At 39.9% G+C, this 26786-nt stretch overlaps 1 protein-coding gene across 2 annotated transcripts in view; it reads left to right on the forward strand.

Annotated features, from left to right (window-relative positions):
- The window catches only part of LOC126267457 (uncharacterized), a 395985-nt gene that overhangs the window by 197924 nt on the left and 171275 nt on the right, over positions 1–26786 (forward strand). For both annotated transcript variants that reach the window (XM_049972726.1, XM_049972727.1), the window contains exons 12-13: positions 1812–1919; positions 19663–19734. In XM_049972726.1, coding sequence (XP_049828683.1) covers positions 1812–1919; positions 19663–19734 — 180 coding nt within the window. The remainder of the gene's footprint in view (positions 1–1811; positions 1920–19662; positions 19735–26786) is intronic.

The raw sequence follows: 26786 nt of genomic DNA on the forward strand, positions 1-26786 counted from the left end.
ACAGCACTATGCACTGAACGCTTGTTGTAATGCAATGGATTACAACAACATCCTTACATTTGTTCTCTAGCCATCCCTGCTTAGCCATTTTGCAATTCCTGTTGGTCTCATTTTTGAGACGTTTGTATTCCTTTTTGCCTGCTTCATTTACTGCATTTTTATATTGTCTCCTTTCATCAATTAAATTCAATATCTCTTCTGTTACCCAACGATTTCTATTAGCACTTGTCTTTTTACCTGCTTGATCCTCTGCTACCTTCACTATTTCATCTCTCAAAGCTACCCATTCTTCTTCTACTGTATTACTTTCCCCCATTCTTGTCAATCATTCCCTAATGCTCTCCCTGAGTCACTACAACCTCTGGTTCTATCAGTTTATCCAGGTCCCACCTCCTTACGTTCCCACGTTTTTGCAGTTTCTTTAGTTTTAATCTACAGTTCATAACCAACAGATTGTGATCAGAGTCCACATGTGCCCCTGGCAATGTCTTACAGTTTAAAACCTGGTTCCTAAATCTCTGTCTTACCATTATATAATCTATCTGAGACATTCCAGTATCTCCAGGCCCCTTCCATGTATACAACCATCTTTTATGATTCTTGAACCAAGTGTTAGCTATGATTAAGTTATGCTCTGTCCAGAATTCTACCAGGTGGCTTCGTCTTTCATTTCTTAGCCCCAATCCATATTCACCTACTACATTTCGTTCTCTCCTTTTTCCTACTCATCAATTCCAGTCACCCATGACTATTAAATTTTCGTCTCCCTTCACTATCTGAATAATTTCTTTTATCTTATCATACATTTCATCAATTTCATCATCATCTGCGGAGATAGTTGGCATATAAACTTGTACTACTGTGGTAGGTGTGGTCTTCGTCTCTATCTTGGCCACAATAACGCATTCACTATGCTGTTTGTAGTAGCTTACCCACATTCCTATTTTCCTATTCATTATTAAACCTACTCCTGCATTACCCCTATTTGATTGTGTATTTATAACCCTGTATTCACCTGACCAGAAGTCTTGTTCCTCCTGCCACCGAACTTCACTAATTCTCACTATATCTAACTTTAACCTATCCATTTCCCTTTTTAAATTTTCTAACCTACCTGCCCGATTAAGGGATCTGACATTCCACGCTCCGATCTGTAGAACGCCAGTTTTCTTTCTTCTGATAACGGCATCCTCCTGAGTAGTCCACACCCGGAGATCTGAATGGGGGACTATTTTACCTCTGGAATATTTTACCCAACAGGACACCATCATCATTTAACCATACACTAAAGCTGCATGCCCTTGGGAAAAATTACAGTGGTAGTTTCCCCTTGCTTTCAGCCATTTGCAGTACCAGCGCAGCAAGGCCGTATTGGTTAGTGTTACAAGGCCAGATCAGTCAATCATCCAGACTGTAGCCCCTGCAAGTACTGAAAATGCTGCTGCCCCTCTTCAGGAACCACACATTCGTCTGGCCTCTCAACAGATACCCCTCTGTTGTGGTTGCACCTACAGTACGGTTAACGGTTAACTGTATCACTGAGGCATGCTAGCCTCCCCACCAATGGCAAGGTCAATGGTTCATGGGGATGGTGGGGGGGGGGGAGTTGGAACTTAACCATCAGAATTCTGCCATCAAAGTGACACTTACTGTCAGTGAAAGCAGCTCTTGCAGTGACAAACAATGACAGCTCAGGCAGAAGTATCTTTCTGAATAGCTGTTTTTATGAAGTTTCTAGTAACACTAATAATTGTTTCTGGCCACAAATAGGTTTTCAGTAAAGTGGTTCATGTACAAAATTTTATTTTCAGGAAGATCTTTCTGCTATAATGGCTTCTGAAAGAAATGAGACGCAGAAGTTATTCTGGAAATTGCTTGTATGGATTCATGATGATGTTACTGACATGGAATCAATCAAGGTATGTAATCAGTGTATAATTTGCATATGTGAAGTTGAATTAATGAAAAGTTATTGTACACCTCAGACTGGATTTTACTTTCAAAAAAATTTTCATCTGCTTCAGTTCTAAAATATCGGGTGGCCAGAAACATGAAGATAACTGAAACATTTCGCAACATATTTCTTCTGACTATGTCAGTTTATAAGCTATATGTTGCTTCATACCAGTTTTTACATGCTTATTTTTCATACAGGAGTTAGGTCAATTTTGAACCTCTGTATCTTGGAAAGGGGAAAGGTATCAAGAGAATTTTGAAGATTGTTAAAGATTGGATGTATCACAGGAATGTCCAGCATCTGCTAGGTATAGCTGTCTTGGAATCCATAGCGTAGTTTTGGTACAAAAAAAAAAAAAAAAAAAAAAGTGTAGAGCTTCTCTTCCTGACCCCATAGTTTCTAAGAAACCACATATGAACTACTGATGCCTCCATAAGCCCCTTAAGGCCCATCCTAGAAAACATCTAATGCAAAAAGTACAAATGGGTTACCAATTTCCTCCATTTGCTTTAATTGGAGGAGGTGTGTAATATTCACACATTGATCCTGTACCATAGGATAGACACTAAGATGATACTTGACAATGTCTATCTGCCACCAGAACCTGTGGTATGAGCCCCCCCCCCCCTACCCCCCCCCAGAAAGAAAACTCTTATTTTTTGCATGATGTTTTGGAACATTTTGGTGAGCATGCTGTTGCAGGCATACTAAACAGGAATCCAATGTTAATGTAGGAATGATGAGGGAGAAAATGGTCATCTTGAAGATAAGAGCTATCCAGCATTTGACTATAAGTGAAAACCAAAATAGTCTCTGATCATAAATATTTGTTTTATTTAATGATTGATTTTGATTGATATGATCACCATCAGACTTATCTGTAAAAGATGTGCATATTTATGAGTAAGAGCATTATGCTAAGTTACCAACATTGAAGTTAATATTTAAACAAAGTACCTGTCTCCTGAATGAAATTGTCACTCTGCAGCAGAGTGCAACACTAATATGTAACTTCCTGTCAGATTAAAACTGTGTGCCAGACTGAGACTCAAATTCAGGACCTTTGCCTTCCGTGGGCAAGTGTTCCACCAACTGAGCTACCCAAGCATGACTCACAAACCATCCTTACAGAGGCAGAGTGAAAATTTCATTCTGAAAACATCCCCCATGTTCTGGCTATGACACGTCTCCACAATATCCTTCCTTCCAGGAGAGCTAATTCTGAAAGTTTCACAGGAGAGTTTCTGTGAAGTTTGGATGTAGGAAATGAAGTACTGGCAGAAGTAAGGCTGTGTGCATTGATTGTGAGTTGTGCTTGGGTAGCTCAGTCGGTAAGGCACTTGCCCATGAAAGATAAAAATCTCAAGTTCAAGTCTTGGTCTGGCACACAGTTTTAACCTGCCAGGAAGTTTCAATATACCTGTCCCCCTGAAGTTAATAAAAAAGAGACAAAATCTATGGCCGCAATTGTCACCATCACATAGTATAAAACATGATAAAATTTTAATAAACACTCACAGCCTGTGATGTAAGTCTGTTGTTAGCTCACTGTGCTTACAACCATAGTGCAAACAGTTGAGGGGGATTGGCCCCTAGATTTCGCTGACTGTAAGCACTGTTTACCATGGCACGTTATAAAAAGAATATACCTTATCAAGCACTCTACATGAACCAAAATACGATAAGTTGAAAACATATCTAAGAAGGAGCTAGAGCTTGAATATGGGTCTGCTGTAAATTGTTAGTTAAAATTACTGGTGTTGTGGTGTATGTAATATATAATGAAATTAACTGAAAGCTGTATCTTAAAACATGAGAAAAGCCAGAGGCACTATAAATTGACAAAGACTTGCAATCGCTTTAATAACAGTTGTGTTGTAGATGTAAGCAGTTTTAGAAGAGAGTTGTTCACAAAACATGGTATGCACCTAAACCGAACAGGAAAGAGAGCATTAGGTATTCTCCTAAAAGCAGCAATGACAGAACAACTCAACTCTACGAGATGCTCTTCGTATAAACAAACGACAATAGACAAATGGTTTTCAAAAAATCAGGACAAGAGTTCATTCGTGAACTCGACAGTTAAGAATAATTTTTTAGGCAAAACCCTGTAACAGATCAACTTGCAATCTTCCACCAAAATATTAGAGGCCTGTTTAATAAGCTAAACAAACTCTCAGTCAATGTGCAAGACAATGGAAGCATAGATCACACCCATGTACTATGTACTATGCTTCACTGAACATCACGCCTGCTCAGGGATGGAAAGGCTGGTAATATCTGACTACAACCTGACGTCTTCATACTGCAGAAACCAAAGAAAAGGTGTTGCTGTTGCAATTTTTGTTAAGAACAGTATCAATTGCAAAGAAATGTATGTTCAAAATTTTTGTTTAGAGCAACATTTTGAATCATGTGCTCTCGAAATTTCTGTAAGTAATTTCACCCTATTAATTGTGGCAATTTATAGAGCACCTTTAGGAAATATTGAACTCTTTTTGAAGCAGCTCAATTTGCTTTTACTGCACTTACTCAACTATAAAAGAGATGTACTACTTGGAGATTTCAGCATCAACTTTCTTACACATAGTAGTGGGAAGACTGACCTATAAAATCTGATGTAAACCTACAACCTTCTGCCAGTGGTCAATTTTCCCACCAGAGTAACTTCATATTCAAGCACACTAATTGACAATATTTTTGTAGACCAAGAGAAATTGGGCAGTGTCAGCGTTAGTAAAATAATAAATGGTCTTTCTGACCATGATGGTCAAAGACTTACCATCAAAAATATATATGTTTGTCAGAATAAAACTGAGCCAACATGGAAGGTATTCAGGCCCATAAATGTACTAACAATCAAAACATTCAAATCATGCCTCCATAATGTAAATTGCAATCACATATATTCCGAAACAGATGTAAATTCCAAGTATAACCTATTTAGTAAAGAAATTGCATCAATATTTGAAACCACCTTGCCAAAAAAAGTTTATAGGACTGTACCAAAAGAAAACACACAAAAACTATGGATAACAAATGGGATTAGGACATCTTGCAAGCAAAAAAGAATTTTTTACATAACAGCAAAAGAATCAGGAAACCCCAGTCAAATAAATCATTATAAAAAGTATTGTAAAACTTTGAGTAAGGTAATCAAACTTTCAAAAAGTATATATTTTAGATCCAAAATCAACCAATCCAGTAATAAAATTAAAGCAATCTGGTACGAACTGGTACGAACAGTGCCAGTAAACCAGTAGACATTGTACTAAACATTGATGACAATACTGTAAGCAACCAAGAGACTATTACCGAGCGAGGTGGCGCAGTGGTTAGACACTGGACTCGCATTCGGGAGGACGACAGTTCAATCCCTCGTTCGGCCATCCTGATTTAGGTTTTCCCTTATTTCCCTAAATCACTCGAGGCAAATGCCGGGATGGTTCCTCTGAAAGGGCATGGCCGTCTTCCTTCCCCATCCTTCCCTAATCTGATGAGACCGATGACCACGCTGTCTGGTCTCCTTCCCCAAACAAACCAACCAACCAACCAACCAAGACTATTGCGAATGCATTCAATGACCACTTCATAAGTGCTGCAGAGCAAATAGGTTGCAATGGATCCTTAGGAAGTGCCATGGATCTACTGAAGTACAGTTCTCCCATTCCACTGAGCGAGATAAGGACATCCCCCATAACCAGATATGAGATTAAAAAAACCATTGCCTCATTAAAATGTAAGGGATCATCTGGTGTAGATAATATCTCCAGTAAGCTGCTAAAAACCTGCTCTGACCAATTAAGCAAAGTATTAGCCTATATATTTAATGCCTCTATGTACCAGTGTGTTTTCCCAGAGGGCATGAAACTTGCTATAGTGAAGCCTCTCCACAAAAAGGGAGACACAACGCAAGTCTCAAACTATCGTCCAATCTCCCTCCTGTCCACTTTCGCTAAAGTCCTTGAGAAACTACTGCACTCCAGAATTGTAAGGCACCTAGAAAACTTTGGCATTATAAGTGATAGACAGTTCAGTTTCCGAAAAAGTATGTCCGCAACTGAGGCCATATTTTCTTTCACAAATGATATACTGGAAGCCCTAAATAATAAAATGAAGACAGTTGGAATATTTTGTAACCTGTCCAAATTCTTCGACTGTGTGGACCACAAAATACTCCTCAACAAAGCACGCCACTATGGGATCACTGGGGCACTGGGAATCTGGCTAAAATCCTGCCTCCAAAACAGGAGGCAGAAGGTAATTCTCAATGGGAGCAATAAAGAGGGGGAAGTAGTAGAGTCAGATTGGAGCACTGTACTCCATGGATCTGTCCTTGGTCCATTTCTGTTTCTGATATATGTAAATGACCTACATTTTTTTATGCAATACATGCAAGTTCACCATGTTTGCTGATGACACCAGCATTTTGATTAGTAACAGACAGCTCACTGATATAGAGGTTGATGCCAACAAATTACTTACAGTATGATTAACCTGGTTCCAAGTGAACTCACTCACAGTAAACCTGAGCAAAACAAATTATATCCATTTCAGCCTTGGCCACAAACTCCTCCAGGAGATTACTGTTTTAAATAACAATAACCAGATAGAAAGGCTACACTGCACCAAATTCTTAGGCCTCCACGTAGACAGTAGGCTCAACTGGGACCATCATGTCCTTGAGACTGTAAAAAGGCTGTCCTCAGCAATTTTTGCCATTAGGACAATCTCACAATTTGGAGACATAAATGTCACGAAGTCCACATACTTTGCATACTTCCACTTCATTATGTGTTATGGCATCATCTTCTGGGGCAATTCACCCTCATCTAGAAAAATCTTCCTCATGCAGGAAAAAGTAGTCCGTATAATGTGCAGAGTACCCCCGAGAACCTCCTGCCGCATGCTCTTTAAAAAACTTGGAATACTTTCCACAACCTGCCAGTATATTTTTTTCCCTAATGAGTTTCTTGGTTGACAATCCTGCCCACTATGAAACCAAAGAAAGCTTCCATTACCACAATACAAGAAAGAAGGCTGACCTCCACTTTTTATTTCAAAGTTGAACTCGGGTACAGAAAGGAGTGCATTACTCCAGTGTCAAAATATTTAACTTATTACCGAGCTATATAAAAAGTCTATGTAGTAACAGTGCATCATTCAAAAACAATCTAAAGACATATTTAATCAAGAAAACGTTTTACTCACTTGATGAATACTTCAATAGAGAAAAGTAGTCTTTGTATGTATTTATATTTACTGTTGTTTGTTTATGGTCTTTTTGTTCTATTTGTAACCATATACTTACTGGGACAAATAGGCTTTTACAATATGATAAACTTTGCATAATTCATTATTTCTACGACTTTATTTTAGTTCATTATTATTTTTGCAAGTCTTACATAATATATGTCTAGTTCTGCTCTTGTAAACTAATTGATACCATGGTCTGTGAACATATATTACTCAAGTTGTTCTACATCCTAGCATCATACGCATGACAGGATCTATGGAATTTGTGGATAAAATAAATAAATTTAAAAAAATGAAAATAAGAGCGAAGAAAATGTCAGCAGTTTAGGGCCAGGGACAGAAAATAAATGATCAGGGTCTGAATATTACAACTCACAAGAACAACAAGAGCTTGTAATAAAGTGAGAAATAATTTTTCAGTGTAAATTGGTTTTGTTGATTCAGCAGTTCTATGAGGTGGTGCTAATTATTCCATAGATCTCACTTTCTTCCAAAATATTCAGTAGATGCTAGAGTTCAGAAACATGTTGTCTGAATGCAGTTTGGCTTTGCAGATGTATAAGTTCCCTACATCTGATATAAAATTTCTACCTCTATCCAATCAAAAATTTCTCACAATCACCATATTGTACTTTATAGACGTCAGAATTTGAAATTGTTTTTATCTTTATTACCTATCTTGTGTCTAAGCTGCAGTTTCATACTGTTATTTATTTGATAATGGTTCATATATTCAGGAGAAAGTATAACTTTAATGTTATGTTACACTACATATTCCTTTTATGTTTTTTGTCTGATCTCATGCATTATCTCACTTGTAAAGTTCATAAATTTTATGAGAGAATCAGCAAAAATTTGCTGTTAATTCAAAGTTTGCATTAACTCACTAATAAACAAGAAATCCTTTAACTAAAAATGGCTTTTATTTATGCAAGTCATCTGTTTACTTACCCTTCAGATCATAATTCTGTACAGGAGACAGTAACTTGCTGTTCATTCAGAATTGAAGTTATAAAGATGTTCATAAATATGAGAGTGGTTAGTAAATTTCCATGAAAGAATTGAACTTTTTGTTGTGCCTTCCCAATTGGTAAGCCTGATTACTCCAAGGAACATATAAAGAATTTCAACAATGTACAGCGTACAGTACGTTGCTCACAGCCGTCTGACTTGACCAGTGTGTTGACAGCAATTGAAAATTGAGGAAACTGAATTATGTGCTGTTATTAAATATTTTCATTTGACAGGTTGAACTGACACACAACTGTATAAAGTTCAGGTGAACTCTGCACCATCGTTGAAGACCACTTAATTTTGGATAAATGTATTTAAACATGGTCAGACAAGCAATGAAGACAAAGTGCACTCCAACCATGTACTTTATGTCACCACAAAGGACACCACTGACAAAATCCATGATACATTAATGCAAGAGCACTGTATGCACCTTAACTGTGTGAGTGCATAATATTGCACATGGAGAATTGGCTATGAAAAAGCTCACAGATTACTCGGAAAAAGACAGAACTGTAATGGTACCATATTGTTATATTATTTGGAACTTGTGTTGGTTGAAATAAGACTAATATTGGCATGCAAAAATGTTTTATTTCATCTGGATAATGCACAATCCCACACATAAGTGATAACAATGGTGAAAGTGCATGAATTGGTTCCTCATTCACTCTGTTCATCAGATTTAGTCCCCAGTGACTTCTCCCTGTTCCCTAACTTGAAACTTTGGCTTGCTGGGAAGACATTTTCATGATATGAGGAAATGATGGTTGCAGTCAGCGAGTATTGTGCAGAATTTGAGAGAACCAATTTTTCCAATGGTATGAAAAAGTTGGAAGATTGGTGAAGCAAATGTATATCCCTCAGAGGAAACTGTGTCAAGAAGCAATGTAAGTTGTTTATGAAACAAACATTTTTTCTTGCCGTTTTACCAGGCTTCTCATATAACCCTTGTACAGAAGTCCTTACATTTTTTGTCAACTTACCTGTTTACTTACTCTTCAGATCTCCAAGTTCAGCAGGGAAAAATGCTAAAATTGTGTCTGTAAATGAGGGAATTGTCAGGGAATTTCACTTTGGGTATCTTGTGCAGCCATTCATAGATAACCGAGACATGACTGACCCTTACTGCCCACGTCCATATCCCTCCAAGTGGTTCCCTTTTTTTCCTGTTACTGGTTGACACTTCTCTAGATGGGCATCTGTTTGAACACTGCTCAGTTCATAGAAATCATGGGGAAAAAATTAACAGAAATTTTTTTAATACAGAATTCTTTACTCCTCCAGGTAGATGGCCCCACCATTCACCCTTCAGCCATCACCTTTCCACAGAAGCAGAGTATGTAGTGACAATAAGTTATGTTGAAAACTTTATTATGCACTCCCTTGGACAGACGACATTTAGTAAGAGGCCCCTAATAGCTAAGGGATGGGGGGTTTTACAGAAAATTTCAAAAAGGAGGTATTACAACAGTTTTCTTCTTTTTGTTTTGATAATTTCAGTAATATGTGAAAATTAGCAGCATTATCCAATTTCAAATATAGCATGATCATTCACAATGGTGTTTCTTGGTGCACTTATCTTGCTTTACAAAACAACTGGCCAGTCTGGCTCATTGGCATAGTGGTGCATCAGTGGGCTGGTATGAGGATGGTGCCACATGTAGCAATGTGGTGCTCACCAGAAGAGCTATTGGCAGGTGGTTGGTTTGGCCAGCTATGCTGGATGAGCTTAGCTAAACAGTGAATTTGAAGTTATTAATATATACTGCTGAAAGAACAACTTCTTGAGAGTGTTATTTGGCTTTTATTGTTTGACTGCATCTACAAAACACAATCAGATTAGCAATCTCACAAAAACTCATGAAATAATTCCCAAAACCAACACAAAGTAGTCAAATACAAAAACTAAGACTAATCAAGGAACCAAATGGGTTCTGTGCGCAGTCATACTCCGCAGTGTTGGAATATCTCTGCTTTTAGCATGACCACTCAAAATCACTGTTGTTCTCCAAACAGCCTCCCTGCTGAAAATGGGGAACATCCGGGACTTACTGGTACTTGAAGAGTACCTGCCAAACTGCTCATGTATGTCGATGTGGTATTTGCTCAGGGGATGTCTGCTGACTGAACAATGGAGGCACAAGAGAAATTGTTTCCTCTGATTTCCAGGGTGCTGGCTTGTTTGCAGGGTGAGATTCTTTGTTACCATCAGCAGGCATGGATGCTGGCTTGACTCTTTCTATTGACACCGCCATTTACTTCCCATTGTAGGAGACTTCCATCATATGTTTGTTTCGGTGCAAAACTTCGTAAGGCCCCGAATACGGTTGTTGCAATGGTGGTTTGACAATGTCTGATCTCACCATAATTTGGGTACAACTGCTCAAGTCTTTGTGCATGAAAGTTGGTTGATGACCATGCCTAGTGCCTGTAATTGTGACCAGACATGACACTTGTTGTCGTAACTGCACTATGAACGTAGGTGATGTATCAAATTCTCCTGTTGTAGGACTCATGTCTTCAATGAAGTCCACTGGGACATAAATATTCTGAACATACACAATTTCTACAGTAGACGTGCCTAAGTCAGGCTTGTAAGCATTGTGCAAACCAAGTAATACCAAAGGCAGAGCCTGTGTCCATTTATCTTCGTGAGACATAAGTGCTGCTTTTAATAACTGATGCCATCTATCAACCATACCGTTACACTTGGGATGATAACTGGTAGTTTTGTGGTGGGTTCATTCCACACAACTCGGCTAACTGTTGAAATAAAGTTAACTCAAACTGTCCCCCTATATCTGTGGTTACATGTACAGGACATCCAAAACATGCTGTCTATATGCCTATGATGGTCTTTCCTGTCATTTCTGCTTAAATGTTTGCTATTGGAACAGCTTTTGCCCAAAGGGTATATCAATCACTTACCTTAAGAAGGTAGTGGAAACCATCTGAGGGCAGTAATGATCCCACCAAGTCGAGATGGACATGAGTGAAACTTTCGCAACTGTCAGGAAAAGCCCCTAATGGAGGATGGGGATGGTGACCCACTTTGCTTCTTTGGCAGGCCAAACATTCTTGTGCCCATCTCTTGCATTCTTTGTTTACCCCAGGCCATATGAAATGTTCTGTCACCAGGCAGACTGTGCTCCTGATGCCAGGATGGGTCAGACCATGAACGCAATGAAATGCTCATCTGCAGTAGTCTGTTGGCACAAATGGGCGCTTTCTGCCTGTAGAGACAACACACCAAACTTTGAGACTCAAGTTTGGTAATCTAATTTGCACTAGATGGAAACCCATATTCTACCTCAAGAGGAAATGCTGCAACTCTACATCCTTCTCTTGTGCAACTACCAACTCATGAAAGTTAATAGTTTGGGGAATGCCATTTATTTGGGAAAGATAATCTGCTGCAAAATTGTCTGCCCCTGCTATATGCTGTATGTCGGTTGTGAATTGAGCTATTAATTCAACCTTTCTGTGTTGCCTCAGAGAACTGTATTTGCCTCACTGTTTGAAAATAAACATTATTGGTTTATGGTCCATGAAAATGAAGTCTTTTGCCTCTACTGACATTCCGAAATATTTGATTGCCTCAAAAAAAGCCAGCAACTCATGATCATATGCATTCCAAATTTCTTTGGCACACATTTAATTTTTTGGAAAAAAATTCCAAATGCTGCCACACAAAAGTACCATATTATTGCAGTACTGTGCCTATGGCTGTCTGACTTGCATCAACAACAATTGCCAAATGGGCGGTCGGTAAGTGCTGCCTGTAGAAATCTACCATTCCTAGAAATCTTCATAATTCTTGATACGTGGTCAGGGGTGATACTTAATGTAACACTTGCACCTTCTCCAGCATTAGAGTAATTCCCACTGTGGTAACTAAGTACCCTAAAAAGTCACATCGTTTTGTCCTAGGACACACTTCTTGAAATTGACACACCATAATCACTGAGACATTGAAAAACCTGTGTCAGATGATCCTAATGTTCAATGTAGTTTTAGAAAATACTAGAATATCGTCAATGTAAGCAAAGCAAAAATGTAGTCCACGCAAAACCTCTGCGATAAACCTTTGCCATGTCTGGGCTGCACTTTTAATTCCAAAAGGCATATACATGTGTTCGAAAAGGCCAAATGGGGTAGTTATAGCTGACTTTGGGACATCTTCTGCCACCACTGTAATTTGTATATAAGCTCTTGCACACTCCACTACACTGAACTCATGTGATCCAACTAGCAAATTGTTAAACTCCTGTAAATTCAGAACCGGGTACTTATCTGGTATTGTCCTTGAATTTAGTGCCTGGAAGTAACCACAAGGTCTCCATGTTTTATCTTTCTTGGGAACTAAATGGAAAGCACACAAGTTTTCAGACAGACGGATAATGTTTCCCTTCAACAATTTCTCAAATTCTTGTTTTGCTATTATGGGCAGTCAGCTGGAATTTCCATGGCCATGTTGACACTGGTGGACCTGGTGTGGTTTTGGTTAAATGTTGCACATTATGTTTCACTTCTTTCTTCTCATATTGTGGTGTAACAATTTCAGGAAAGTGTTGAAACAGCTACGTAAACTCATTTATCACGAATGCTTTTCGTACCTCTTTTATGAGATAAGGTGCCTGGCTGCCTCTTGTACTGTAACCAGAATTATTGTCGATTAGACAGCCATTACTGACATCAGGCAGCAAACTGAAACTCATGAGGAAGTCTGCTCCTATTATTGGTTCTCCTACATCAACTACAATAAACTGCCACTGATATCCCTCCCCCGGTCCAATCACCGAGTTGTTTGCTGCAGAAAACTGTAAGGGCATGGGCTTCACACAAAAAAGTACATCTTATGCAGCTATAAGGAAGCATCCAAGCCTGTGTGTATGAGGAACTTGCACCGTGACAATTTGTCTGCCACAAAGAGTCTGTGTGAGAATGAATTGTTTTGTAGGCGCTGTAAATAACTCATGCAGCTGGTCGCGCCTATTGCTGGCCACTCAAGAAGTTTGGGTAATTGCACAGTGGTGAGCATCATGTTGCACAATCACCAAAATACTCATGATACCAACAAAATTGACATCAATGTGGGCTTGGGCTGTTGGTCCTAGATGGTGACTGAGAAAACGCTTTCGGAAATCTCTGAATTTTTTTCTCTTTATCGTCAACTTTCGTTTGCTCATGCTATACTGTTAACATCTCTACTTAGCATGACAGCTGCTGTACCGCATTTGACAACTGCTGTATACCTGTATGGTACTTCTGCTGTGTTGCTGCAGCCATCTCTGTTGATGCTGCTGTATAATGTCGTGGAAGCTCTGTGATTGTTGGTAGCAGAAGTGAAATTGTTCCCTGCACTTGGGCAGCCATCTCTGCCAGCTTATCTAAATTCAGTTCCATGCGTGAATGTATGATGGTTTTCACTGATACAGATAGGCGACTTTTCCACAGCACTCGCAGCATTGAGTCTAGCAATTCTGTGTCCGCTGCGAAGCTTCTCAGGTGTCGGAGAAATCTTGAAGGCATCTTGTCTCCCATCTTTTCATGATGCAATAAATGTAGGACTTGTTGCTCAACTGACTTGGAAACCCATTGTACTAATGCTGACTTCAGGTGTTGGTAACAGTTTTCTGATGGTGGTCTGACAATTATATCTTCCACCATAGATGCGTAGTTTTGGTCCATCTGGATTACCACATAGGTGAACTTTGTTTTCTTGTTTGTTATTCCACTATAGAGGAAATTTGCCTCTGCCTGTGCAAACCAAATTTTGATGTTCTGTGTCCAAAACACTGGTAAACATAGAGCCACCTGCGAGATTAAACCTGTATCAGATTCACTGCTGCTACGAAACGGCATGGATGAATTTTCAATTGGAGTTGCTTGAACTCCACTGTTTTCATCTTCCTGCCATCCAATTTCTGTACGTGACCGAGTCCTTTCCATTCTTGTGGTCACTTTTTCTTGTGAGCTAATTTTTGCATTTGTAATATTGGGATCACCACTGAAGTTACTAATATATATTGCTGAAATAACACAGAACTTCTTGAGAGTGTTACTTGGCTTTTATTGTTTGACTGCATCCACAAAACACAATCAAATTAACAGTCACATAAAAACTTGCAAAATAATTCTTGAAACCAACATGAAGTGGCCAGATACAAAAACTAAGAATAATCAAGGAACCGAAGGGGTTCCATGCACAGTCATACTCCGCTGCATTGGAATGTCTCTGTTTTTAGTGCAACCACTTGAAATCACTGTCGTTCACCACAACTGTAACTCTTCATCTGGGAGGGTGTGTGAGGTGATTTACGAGGAGTTGTCTGCTGAAATTAGGTTTTAAATACCCAGGGCTTTCCCATACAACTAAGTGATGCTTACATAATCCCAAATGAATCTATAGACTGTCTTTTACATACTGTATATGCTGTATGATTATGCCACTATGACCAGTGGACACCAATTAAACTCAATTACAAAATGGCCTTAAATAGGGATGATTACAATGCAACAGAAAAGTAGTAACAGTTGCACTAGTAGCAATGATTTGGTGCCAGTTCAATCCTTAAGTAGAAGTCCAACAGTTACTACATATTGCTAGCTTTATGAGGTGAAAACTAGGCCTCCTCCCCCAAATCAATTGTTCACAATACTCACACATAAAAAGATGGAATACTTCATGGGTGGCAGTGTCACAGCCTCTGTGGTAACCTGTCCACATACATGGCATAAATGAAAAAGTTCTCACACAGTGATTTCTTTCAACTGCACATTAAGTCTAAAGGGGGCTATGCTTGTATTTAGGATTTACTTCTTGGGGCTAGCTAAACTGTGGTAATTGCCCAGTGGTTGCGTCTCGGGTACCATTTTTCTTGATAATGAAAATCAATTACAACAACCTTTTAATAGGCAATCCACAGAGTAAATATGATAACCAACAGCAGAAATGGCAAAGGGTAAACTCACAGCGGCTCCAGTTGGCAGTGTGGTCCATAGTAATCTGACCTCGTTCATGAGTGACAAGACAGGGTGATAAACTGATTGTAGCAGTCAGTTATCCATATAGTTAGGCAATCCTTCCCAGTCTTGATAATGTAACTTGAAAGATAACTCTGGTAGTATAACAAAAATGGAGTCAAACTGATATTTTAATTGAAATGCAGATGAGTTGATAAATTGTCGGCTGCTGTAATAAGATCACACCTGGAGCTGCTGAATATCAACTTGCTACCACTTAGGGTGAGCCAATAAATTTGAGACATGTGGATACTATTATAACAAAGAAGAATGGTGGCATCACGTTTGGTACTGCACATAGAATGCAATAACTAATGGGCCAAAACACTGTGATCATTATGTGTGGTCAAGTTTGCATTACTGTTTCCACCATAAAAAGTGTGATCTTGTGATTGGAACTTGGAATTCATGCACTGTTTTTTTTTTTTTTTTTTTTTTTTTTTTTTTTTTTTTTTTTTTTTTTTTTTTTTTCACATGCCCTAATGTTGAAATTCCTCATATGGGGTTCTGGTGCCCAGTTAAGACAAACAGCATTTAGGCAGAAAATGTAATGGGAAAACACTGAACATTTTTGTAAATAGTTATTACTTCTGGAAAATTTTGGAGAATAAGTAGAAGGCCATGTGTAACAGGTCTGGGTCCATCCAGAGCAACAGCCAGTGAGAGACCACCATCTCAAACCTTGGCTCCATGAAATATTCTCAGAGCACAAGCAGTTGTTGGTCAGAAATGGATCCCAGGAGCGATTGGCACACAGAGGATATTGGCCATGTGAAATACAGGGTGGATAACACTGAGTGCTCATGAAGTTGGTTTCAAAGAGGAATGAGTGTAGTCAACGGTGGAATTTAAGAGTGAATCTGATGAGCACTGTGACAAGGGAGACACATTTTCTTGGTAATGGTTGTTGGAATGTGAGATAGGAGGACAGTACCATCAGAAGGGTGTGCCCAGGGTTACAAAAGTTACCCCTCATCAACAGAAGAGAAAAAAAGAATTGTTTCAGTGGTCACAGCAATAAGGTAAGAATATAAATGGAGTGGAGGGACATTGCTTCAGAAATAAATAAATAAATAAATAAATTATTTGGTAGCCCAGACAGTTGTGGTCATCACCCAACAGTTACCAGTAGTAGTAGTAGTAGTAGTAGTAGCAGTAGTATAATCATGCCACTGAAATAGTTTGCTCATACTCACCCCTCTCTGTCACAGGTAAGATCTAATTCCCTTACACTGTTCAACTACTAATAGAGCAGGTTAATTGGGTCTGACACTTATTCCTGTAGAGATAGTGATCCCTAAGATTAGCTGTCAGTTAAATGGAGTGACATGTATTGACAAAAAGGCTTCTCTCATTCTAAAACAAACTTAATGGAAAGGCCTGTCCATATAAGCCCATAAACTGCCAAAGCAGAATGAATAGGTCATAGAGTAATGTAAGTGGGATGAGGAACATGAAAAAACCAGATAAAATACTAAATCCACTGCAAGTGTGAGTAAAAACACTTTGTCACAATGTTTCATGTTTTATTAAATTCCCCAATGTGTTTTGGACCCTATGGGTCCATTGTTAGGTGTAATTCATATAATACATAATTTATCTTTGCTCTTGACTAAGTAGAGATGCATGTTTCTTTTATGAACAAATGTGAATTAAGTATTAGACAATTTGCACCTGTCCAAAATATTTTGTGTAATTTAATAAAACATAAAAAGGAAATTTTATTCATATTTCTCACACATTGCATACAGCTGTATTGACAGCTCTAAAGTATGGATAAAATTAAAATACTTAAACTTCAGTGTGACTTCAAGAATTCAGTGGACTATAGAAGTACCGACAATATCCTTAGGTGCCCCAGTCATCTACAGCTCCCCACCTTCACTACAGCCCCACTCGACAGAACAAGACCTTAGCAGCTCACTGCTGCAGCGTAGCTGGGTAGCAATGTAGTCACAAACAGAAATGAGCTCTGTGTAGTGCACAACATGCGTCGAGCACCCTCTGGTGGAGACTACGTGTGTATGTTACAGTTCAATCGTTTATTTTAGTCACAACCTGAATAGCCATCATTGCCTGGGTATAAATTTATTCCAGTTTACTATTAGTCCGTATCCTTCTAAACTTATCCCTGTACACCACCTCCAACCCCACTTTCAGTCACTCTCGTCCCCCCCCCCACCCCCCCCCCACCCCCCCACCCCCCCTGCATCCCTGTCTATAACCTTATCTCCCTCTCTCTGGCTATCTCCCTCTCTCTGGCTGTCTCCCTCTCTCTGGCTGTCTCCCTCTCTCTGGCTGTCTCCCTCTCTCTGGCTATCTCCCTCTCTCTGGCTATCTCCCTCTCTCTGGCTATCTCCCTCTCTCTGGCTATCTCCCTCTCTCTGGCTATCTCCCTCTCTCTGGCTATCTCCCTCTCTCTGGCTATCTCCCTCTCTCTGGCTATCTCCCTCTCTCTGGCTATCTCCCTCTCTCTGGCTATCTCCCTCTCTCTGGCTATCTCCCTCTCTCTGGCTATGTCCTTCACTTCCCTTTCCCTGTCCATCTTCAGTTCCTCTCTTTCCCTGTCCATCTTTTCTTCCTCCCTTTCCCTGTCCATCTCCTTTTCTTCCCTTTCTCTGTCCCTTTCCTCCTCCTCCTCCGTCACTCCACATGCCCATCTCCTCCTCCCCCTCCTCCTCTCTCCACATTATCAGCCACACCCCAATATGAGATTGCCAGTTCTTACACCCACACCCACAGTAATAAATGTACAGAGTTTGGTTGCAATTGATTGAGGCATTTGGGAAGAGCTTTTTACATGGAACTTCATCCATGAATCCACTTGTTACATGTATTTCACATATATTTAACATATTTCAGTCTTATTTGTGAACTTTATATGTAGGGGGAAGTTTTATAAACTGAGTAAATTATCAGTACATTGTCATATGTTCTGCTGAGGAACAGCACTGCAGTTGTGAAACTGATTCATTCCAAATCACAGTAAGAAGTTGAAATTATGGTTCATGGAACATGCAGAAACACTTATTGTCTTTCAAATGTTCAGATATGTGTGAATTCCTAAGGGACCAAACTACTGAGATTATTGGTCCCTAGACTTACACACTAGTTAAACTAACTTATGCTAAGAACATCATACATACCCATGCCTGAGAGAGGACTCGAACCTCTGGCTGGAGGGGCACACTTATTGCCTTTAAAAGAGCTGATGTCAGGAGGAGTGAACCAATCCATTAAAAAATGGTTGATGTAGTGCTCGCCATCAGCTATGCCAATGGTTAGTTTTGCACTGCTGCACTGAGTGGGAATGTGATGTGTGCTCTGGTAGATACAAGGAGTCCAAGTGGCCACGCTCAGTCAACATGTTTAACAATATGTTGCCAAACTAGATAAGCTTGAGAGATGTCAGATTGTGGGGCTGCAGGAGGCCGGGTGGTTCTGCCATCATACTGCACGCCATTCTGGTTATATGGACACCACCATTGCCCATTGTTTGTAGTACTGGATACAGGAAGGCATGTTTGCATGATGTGCAGGATCTGGACATTAGATACAAACCACAAGGAGGGAGCCTCAAAGGACTGTCTGCCACTCGTTAACTGACCCAATGGTAATGACTGGGGCCATTCAGTGAGCTGTCTGGCCTTCTTCGTAACATCCAGTAAGTTCTAGTACCATTAGCAGGCAGTTTCATGATGCAGAGCTCTTTGTAAACAAACCATTATGATGCCTGCCACTCACATTACCACAGTGTTCCATATGACTTGCCTGGTGCTCGTCCTCATACTGCTGCCACCTCCGGAGTGTGCTTTGTCTCTGGTTTCCATGCCCAGCTGCATGACGCAATCTCTCACTGATCAGGAATGCGTGGGGTGCCATGGAATGTGTCAGGAATGTGTCATCAGGATTCCAACTCCACCCATCCATCTGTAGGATCGGTACACCCAAGTGCAAGGTGCTTCGGATGGAGTATCGCAGGACTTCATTACTTCAGATAAGGATTGTACTCGTGTAATTTATTATGTTTATTTGGTGTATTATCAGTTTTTACTCTTCAAAATATTTGAGAGCAATAGTTATTGAGTAACTTAGTGAGAACATAAATAAATATATCAAAAGCAATCTCACTATTGTCACAGTTACTCAGACTTGCTCACTCAACTTTATATAAGTTGCCCTTTAGTTGTGTATTGTTATCTGTGTACAATTCACTTCCATTGGAAAATAAGCTTACCTCCAGTAACAAAACTGCTTTTGATAACAAAGAAAAGAATCTTATATCTATCTTTCAGTTATTAGAATCATCCTTAAATAATATTAAATCACTATCCTGAATAGTAGGAAACACTGGTGTCACTCTTTGAAAATTTTTTCTACATTTTTTCCATTTTTGTAACTTCCAGGTTCTGCTGAGAGATATAATGAAGAGTACAAATGAAGACATAGAAACATCAAAATATATGACACTTCTGAATGTAAGTATTTTAGTCAGTACAATATAGTAATAAAAAAAATTACCTCCTTGTCAGCTACAAATAAATATACCTATGGAAAAGATAATAGATTATACACTGGGAATTCTTTACCTGACAGATGTTACCAAAAATCATAGATAGGTAACACCGAGGTTGCACTACTCTGTGAGAGGGAAATCAACACTGGAGTATTAGAAACATGCTATCTGCTTCTGCTTCTGCTTCTGTTTCTTCTTCTTCTTCTTCTTCTTCTTCTTATAATAATAATAATAATAATAATAATAATAATAATAATAATAATAATAATAATAATAATAACAACAACAACAACAACAACAATAATAATAATAATAACACGTTCCCACATAAAAGTATGCACCACAAAATGTACTGGAGAATGATGAATACAAATTATACTGGAACAGAACCATTATAACAGATAAAACACCACCACATAACAAACCTGACATCATACTCACCAATAAAAAGAAGAAATTAACACAACTAATCAAAATATCCATACCCAATACAACAAATATACAAAAGAAAACAGGAGAAAAAATTGAAAAATACATCCAACTGGCTGAGAAAGTCAAGGATATGTGGCATCATGATAAAGTTGACATTATACCAATTATACTATCAACAACAGGAGTCATACCACACAATATCCACCAGTACATCAATGCAATACAGCTACATCCAAACTTATATATACAACTACAGAAATCCGTAATTATTGGTACATGTTCAATTACCCGAAAGTTCCTAAATGCATTATAACATATACCATACAGTTAAAAGGAAGTCACGCTTGATCAAGGTCTGCGTCACTTTCTACTTTTGACCAGACATAATGTCTGAGATAAGAAAGAAAGAAATAATAATAATAATTGTAACAGTTGTTGTTGCTGTTGCTGCTGCTGCTGCTGTTAATAATATTATGTTTTCCATGCACAAGTCTGGGTGAAATAGTGTTCTGAGCCTAAAGGAACTGTTGACTCCATTGTATTGTCGATCTTTCTTTTGACTAGATAAAACTAAATGTGTCACTGGAGTCCATTGTGTTTCATCCATTGTAGCTGCTTTGTGTAACTCTCCATTTCCTAAAGCATTTTGTTCACTTCCTTTCACGACCAAATATCACTGATTCCCATTTATTCCCTGAGTTTCTTCAATTGTGTGTCATGAAAATTTCATGTTTAATGTTTAAATTATCATTTTGTCTTGCATACCTTACTGTCTGCCTCACTACCAATAGAAGAGCATAGGCATTGACAAGATGACTACAGTCTCCCCCTCAGATATTTCTTACAGTATGTGTTAGTTTATCCATTGAGTGTGTTGTATGCCTGGATATTATCTGATTTGTTGGAATTAGATCTGTTTACTGATTTAGAGCAACCTAGATATTTAAAAGGAACTTTCTATTTCAAAATTTCTCCATTGACCCCAATAACTTCTCCTCAAGCATTTTGTTGCATAGTCATCGCTTCCAACAGTATTTCAAGAATACAGTTCTATAAGTTTTTACATTTGTTAAATGGCTCCACTAAAATTTCTGTAAACAGGAGTGACTTGTGCTCTTTTCATTCATTCATCTATTCATCTCATTTCATAGGTCCCATGTAGAAGGAGAACCATTGATGATGTAGAATCAATCATGGTATACAATAACAAAAAAAAGTAACATGTGTAAACTTAATCTGTATATTGTATTAATAGTAAATTATCAGTTTACTTCTTAATTCTGTTTGTGCTTACACGAGATAAATGTAAACTAGGAAGTTATCAGGAATGCTGTTACTCTGAACAAAGCTTCTGCTTCACCAGTTGCATGAAACAGCTGCTGTTTCTCTTATATTGATAGCTTCATACTTACTTCTAACATTAAACAATGGAAAAATCCAGGATGGAATGTAACAATAAGTTGCTACTCACCATGTAGTGAAGGTAATGAGTCGCAGACAGACACAACAAGAAGACTGTCTCAGTATAATCTTTCGTCCATCAAAGCATTTGTCAAAAACAGACGACACACATGTGCACATGCACATGCATATGCATAAATGTGGCTCACACAAACATGACTGCAGCCTCTAGCAGCTGAACCCACACTGTGAGCAACAGCAGCGATGCATGAAGAGAGTAGCAACAGGGTGGGGGTAAGGAGGAGTCTGGGTTGGGGACTGGGAGGGATAGCAAGGTAGGGGTGGTGGATAGTGAAGTGGTGCTGGAGAGTGCACAAGGACGAGATGGAGAAGGCTACGGCAGCTAGGTGCAGTTGGGAGGTTAGGCAGGGGGCAGGGGGAGGTGGGGGGGGGGGGGAGTGTTTGGGGGAAAATGAGAGAAGTACAAAGACAGGATGCATTGGTGGTATGAGGGCTGTGTAGTGCTAGAATGGTAACAGTGAAGGGGCCAGATTGGTGAGAAAAATGACAAACAACCCCCCCCCCCCCCCCCCCTCGCAGGTGCACTCCCATCCTGCACTGCTGCTGTTGCTCGCAGTGTGGCTTCAGCGGCCAGAGACTGCAGTCATGTTTGTGTAAGCTGCATTTATTTGTGTGTGTGTGTGTGTGTGTGTGTGTGTGTGTGTGTGTGTGTGTGTGTCATCTATTTTAGACAAAGTCCTTGATGGCCAAAAGCTTATTTTGTGACAGTCATTTTGTTGTGCCTGTCTTTGACTCAACATCTCCACTATATGGTGAGTAACAACTTTCCTTTTCACAATATTGTTACTTCTAACATTGACCCTCTTGACTAGTTCTTAATAGCTGAGGTTTGTTTCATTTGTTATCTACTTGTTTTGCAGCTTTGCAATGAATATTGCTATTTGCCACTTATGTAACATCAACTTCAAATCCTTGAATCTTGAGTAAGAGATTAATTTGAAGTAAGAGCTGCTAATGAGATAAAATATTAATTTTCTTTTCAGTTATTAATTATTCTAAACTTGTGTCCTTAATTTTATGTGGGAACTTGTTAAATGTCTTTGCATCAGATATGTAACTCCACTCTGAAACCAAAGGATTGAGCTTGAACCATTGATTGATCGTGTTGTATCGCCAGCAAACATTACAGTTTCTAAACCAATGTTTCAAGTAATTGGAAGATCATCTACATAGATTAAAAATGAGAATGGACTCAATATTTATCTATCTGTTATGTCATAGTCATTAGACCTAACTCAGTCATACCTGATTTATCCTTATGTATGGGCTATGTCATTATACAATTTATATATTTGCAGTACTTTATATCCAATCAATGTATTTACGTAACTAAATGTAGAACAATAAACATATAACTTTTGTGCTACAGTTGCAGTTTAAAGCAATACAGATTATGTTTAGACTTACTTATGCAGGGAGGCCAGAAACAGTCTGAAAAGTTATTAAGGATGTTGTATGGGAGGTTGTGCTGAAAAATAATTGTTAAGAAAAAATTTGATATGTTGTGCTTTTTCAGGGTTATTTAGAATTGAAGTTCACCAGTCAGATTGTCATGCAAGCAGATAATGCACTTGCAAGTGCTAAAATGCAGTAATGCACAGATGCCTGTAGGTCTATGAGTTCTACTTGTTGAATTGCTCATTACCAGATAAAAGGTGCCTTTTTTTGGAGGCAGTTTTAAGGTAGATTAGCAAAAGCTACATTTGTTTGGTCTGAGGAAACCAAACAAAGAATACGTTTGATAACTCTTCTCTGGTGGGGTGCTTGAATTTGCATGTGCAGTGACCTGGTTGGCTAAATTCAATACTGAATAATGTGGAAACGGTGCAACATATTAAATTTTTTTCTAAAGTATTACTTTTCAGCACAACCTACCTCACAACAGTCGTACAAGCTTTGCAAACATTTTCTGACCACCCTGAACATATATTGTATATGAAATTTAAATATTAGTTGAATCTTTGTTTTTACATGTGTCAAAATTTTGGATTGTGGGAGCTCGGTAATCAAAAAATTCATTTTGGGATTAAAATTGATTCTTCTCAAATAATGAGAGTGGAAATGGAAAATTGTTCAAAGTGCCATTTTTTCACAAAATGTTTTTTCAGTGCTATATATATATATATATATATATATATATATATATATATATATATATATATATATATATATATATATATATATATATATATATATATATATATTAAAAATAAAGATTCCAAGACTTACCAAGCGGGAAAGCGCCGGCAGACAGGCACATGAACAAAACACACAAACACACACACAGAATTACAAGCTTTCGCAACTGGCAGTTGCTTCGTCAGGAAGGAAGGAAGGAGAGGGAAAAATGAAAGGGTGTGGGTTTTAAGGGAGAGGGTAAGGAGTCATTCCAATCCCGGGAGCGGAAAGACTTCCCTTAGGGGAAAAAAAGGACAGGTATACACTCGCGCACACACACACACACATATCCATCCGCACATACACAGACACAAGCAGACATATTTAAAGGCAAAGAGTTAAGGGCAGAGATGTCAGTCGAGGCGGAAGTACAGAGGCAAAGAAGTTGTTGAAAGACAGGTGAGGTATGAGCGGCGGCAACTTGAAATTAGCGGAGGTTGAGGCCTGGCGGATATCGAGAAGAGAGGATATACTGAAGGGCGAGTTCCCATCTCCGGAGTTCGGATAGGTTGGTGTTGGTGGGAAGTATCCAGATAACTCGGACGGTGTAACACTGTGCCAAGATGTGCTGGCCGTGCATCAAGGCATGTTTAGCCACAGGGTGATCCTCATTACCAACAAACACTGTCTGCCTGTGTCCATTCATGCGAATGGACAGTTTGTTGCTGGTCATTCCCACATAGAAAGCATCACAGTGCAGGCAGGTCAGTTGGTAAATCACGTGGGTGCTTTCACATGTGGCTCTCCCTTTGATTGTGTACACCTTCCGGGTTACAGGACTGGAGTAGGTGGTGGTGGGAGGGTGCATAGGACAGGTTTTACACCGGGGGCGGTTGCAAGGGTAGGAGCCAGAGGGTAGGGGAGGTGGTTTGGGGATTTCATAGGGATGAACCAAGAGGTTACGAAGGTTAGGTGGACGGCGGAAAGACACTCTTGGTGGAGTGGGGAGGATTTCATGAAGGATGGATCTCATTTCGGGGCAGGATTTTAGGAAGTCGTATCCCTGCTGGAGAGCCACATTCAAGGTCTGATCCAGTCCTGGGAAGTATTCTGTTACAAGTGGGGCACTTTTGGGGTTCTTCTGTGAGAGGTTCTGGGTTTGAGGGGATGAGGAAGTGGCTCTGGTTATCTGCTTCTGTACCAGGTTGGGAGGGTAGTTGCGGGATGCGAAAGCTGTTTTCAGGTTGTTGGTGTAATGGTCGAGGGATTCAGGACTGGAGCAGATTCGTTTGCCACGAAGGCCTAGGCTGTAGGGAAGGGACCGTTTGATATGGAATGGGTGGCAGCTGTCATAATGGAGGTACTGTTGCTTGTTGGTGGGTTTGATGTGGACGGATGTGTGCAGCTGGCCATTGGACAGATGGAGGTCAACATCTAGGAAAGTGGCATCGGATTTGGAGTAGGACCAGGTGAATCTGATGGAACCAAAGGAGTTGAGGTTGGAGAGGAAATTCTGGAGTTGTTCTTCACTGTGAGTCCAGATCATGAAGATGTCGTCAATAAATCTGTACCAAACTTTGGGTTGGCAGGCTTGGGTAACCAAGAAGGCTTCCTCTAAGCGACCCATAAATAGGTTGGCATACGAGGGGGCCATCCTGGTACCCATGGCTGTTCCCTTTGATTGTTGGTATGTCTGGCCTTCAAAAGTGAAGAAGTTGTGGGTCAGGATGAAGCTGGCTAAGGTGACGAGGAAAGAGGTTTTAGGTAGGGTGGCAGGTGATCGGCGTGAAAGGAAGTGCTCCATTGCAGCGAGGCCCTGGACGTGCGGGATATTTGTGTATAGGGAAGTGGCATCAATGGTTACCAGGATGGTTTCTGGGGGTAACAGACTGGGTACGGATTCCAGGCGTTCGAGAAAGTGGTTGGTGTCTTTGATGAAGGATGGGAGACTGCGTGTAATGGGTTGAAGGTGTTGATCTACGTAGGCAGAGATGCGTTCTGTGGGGGCTTGGTAACCAGCTACAATGGGGCGGCCAGGATGTTTGGGTTTGTGAATTTTAGGAAGTAGGTAGAAGGTAGGAGTGCGAGGTGACGGTGGGGTGAGGAGTTTGATGGAGTCAGGTGAAAGGTTTTGTAGGGGGCCTAAGGTTCTGAGGATTCCTTGAAGCTCCGCCTGGACATCAGGAATGGGATTACTTCGGCAAACTTTGTATGTAGAGTTGTCTGAAAGCTGACGCAGTCCCTCAGCCACATACTCCCGACGATCAAGTACCACAGTCGTGGAACCCTTGTCAGCCGGAAGAATGATGATGGATCGGTCAGCTTTCAGATCACGGATAGCCTGGGATTCGGCTGTGGTGATGTTGGGAGTAGGATTAAGGTTTTTCAAGAAAGATTGAGAGGCAAGGCTGGAAGTGAGAAATTCCTGGAAGGTTTGGAGAGGGTGATTTTGAGGAAGAGGAGGTGGGTCCCGCTGTGATGGAGGACGGAACTGTTGCAGGCAGGGTTCAATTTGGATAGTGTCTTGGGGAGTTGGATCATTAGGAGTGGGATCAGGATTGTTTTTCTTCGTGGCAAAGTGATATTTCCAGCAGAGACTACGAGTGTAGGACAGTAAATCCTTGACAAGGGCAGTTTGGTTGAACCTGGGAGTGGGGCTGAAGGTGAGGCCTTTGGATAGGACAGAGGTTTCGGATTGGGAGAGGGGTTTGGAGGAAAGGTTAACTACTGAATTGGGGTGTTGTGGTTCCAGATTGTGTTGACTAGAATTTTGAGGTGTTGGGGGGAGTGGAGCTGGAAGTGGGAGATTGAGTAGATGGGAGAGACTGGGTCTGTGTGCAATGAGAGGAGGTTGAGGTTTGTTGGAAAGGTTGTGGAGGGTGAGTGAGTTGCCTTTCCGGAGGTGGGAAACCAGGAGATTGGATAGTTTTTTGAGGTGGAGGGTGGCATGTTGTTCTAATTTGCGGTTGGCCTGTAGGAGGA

This window comes from Schistocerca gregaria, chromosome 4 (assembly GCF_023897955.1).
Source record: "Schistocerca gregaria isolate iqSchGreg1 chromosome 4, iqSchGreg1.2, whole genome shotgun sequence".
NCBI classification, from domain to species: domain Eukaryota; kingdom Metazoa; phylum Arthropoda; class Insecta; order Orthoptera; family Acrididae; genus Schistocerca; species Schistocerca gregaria.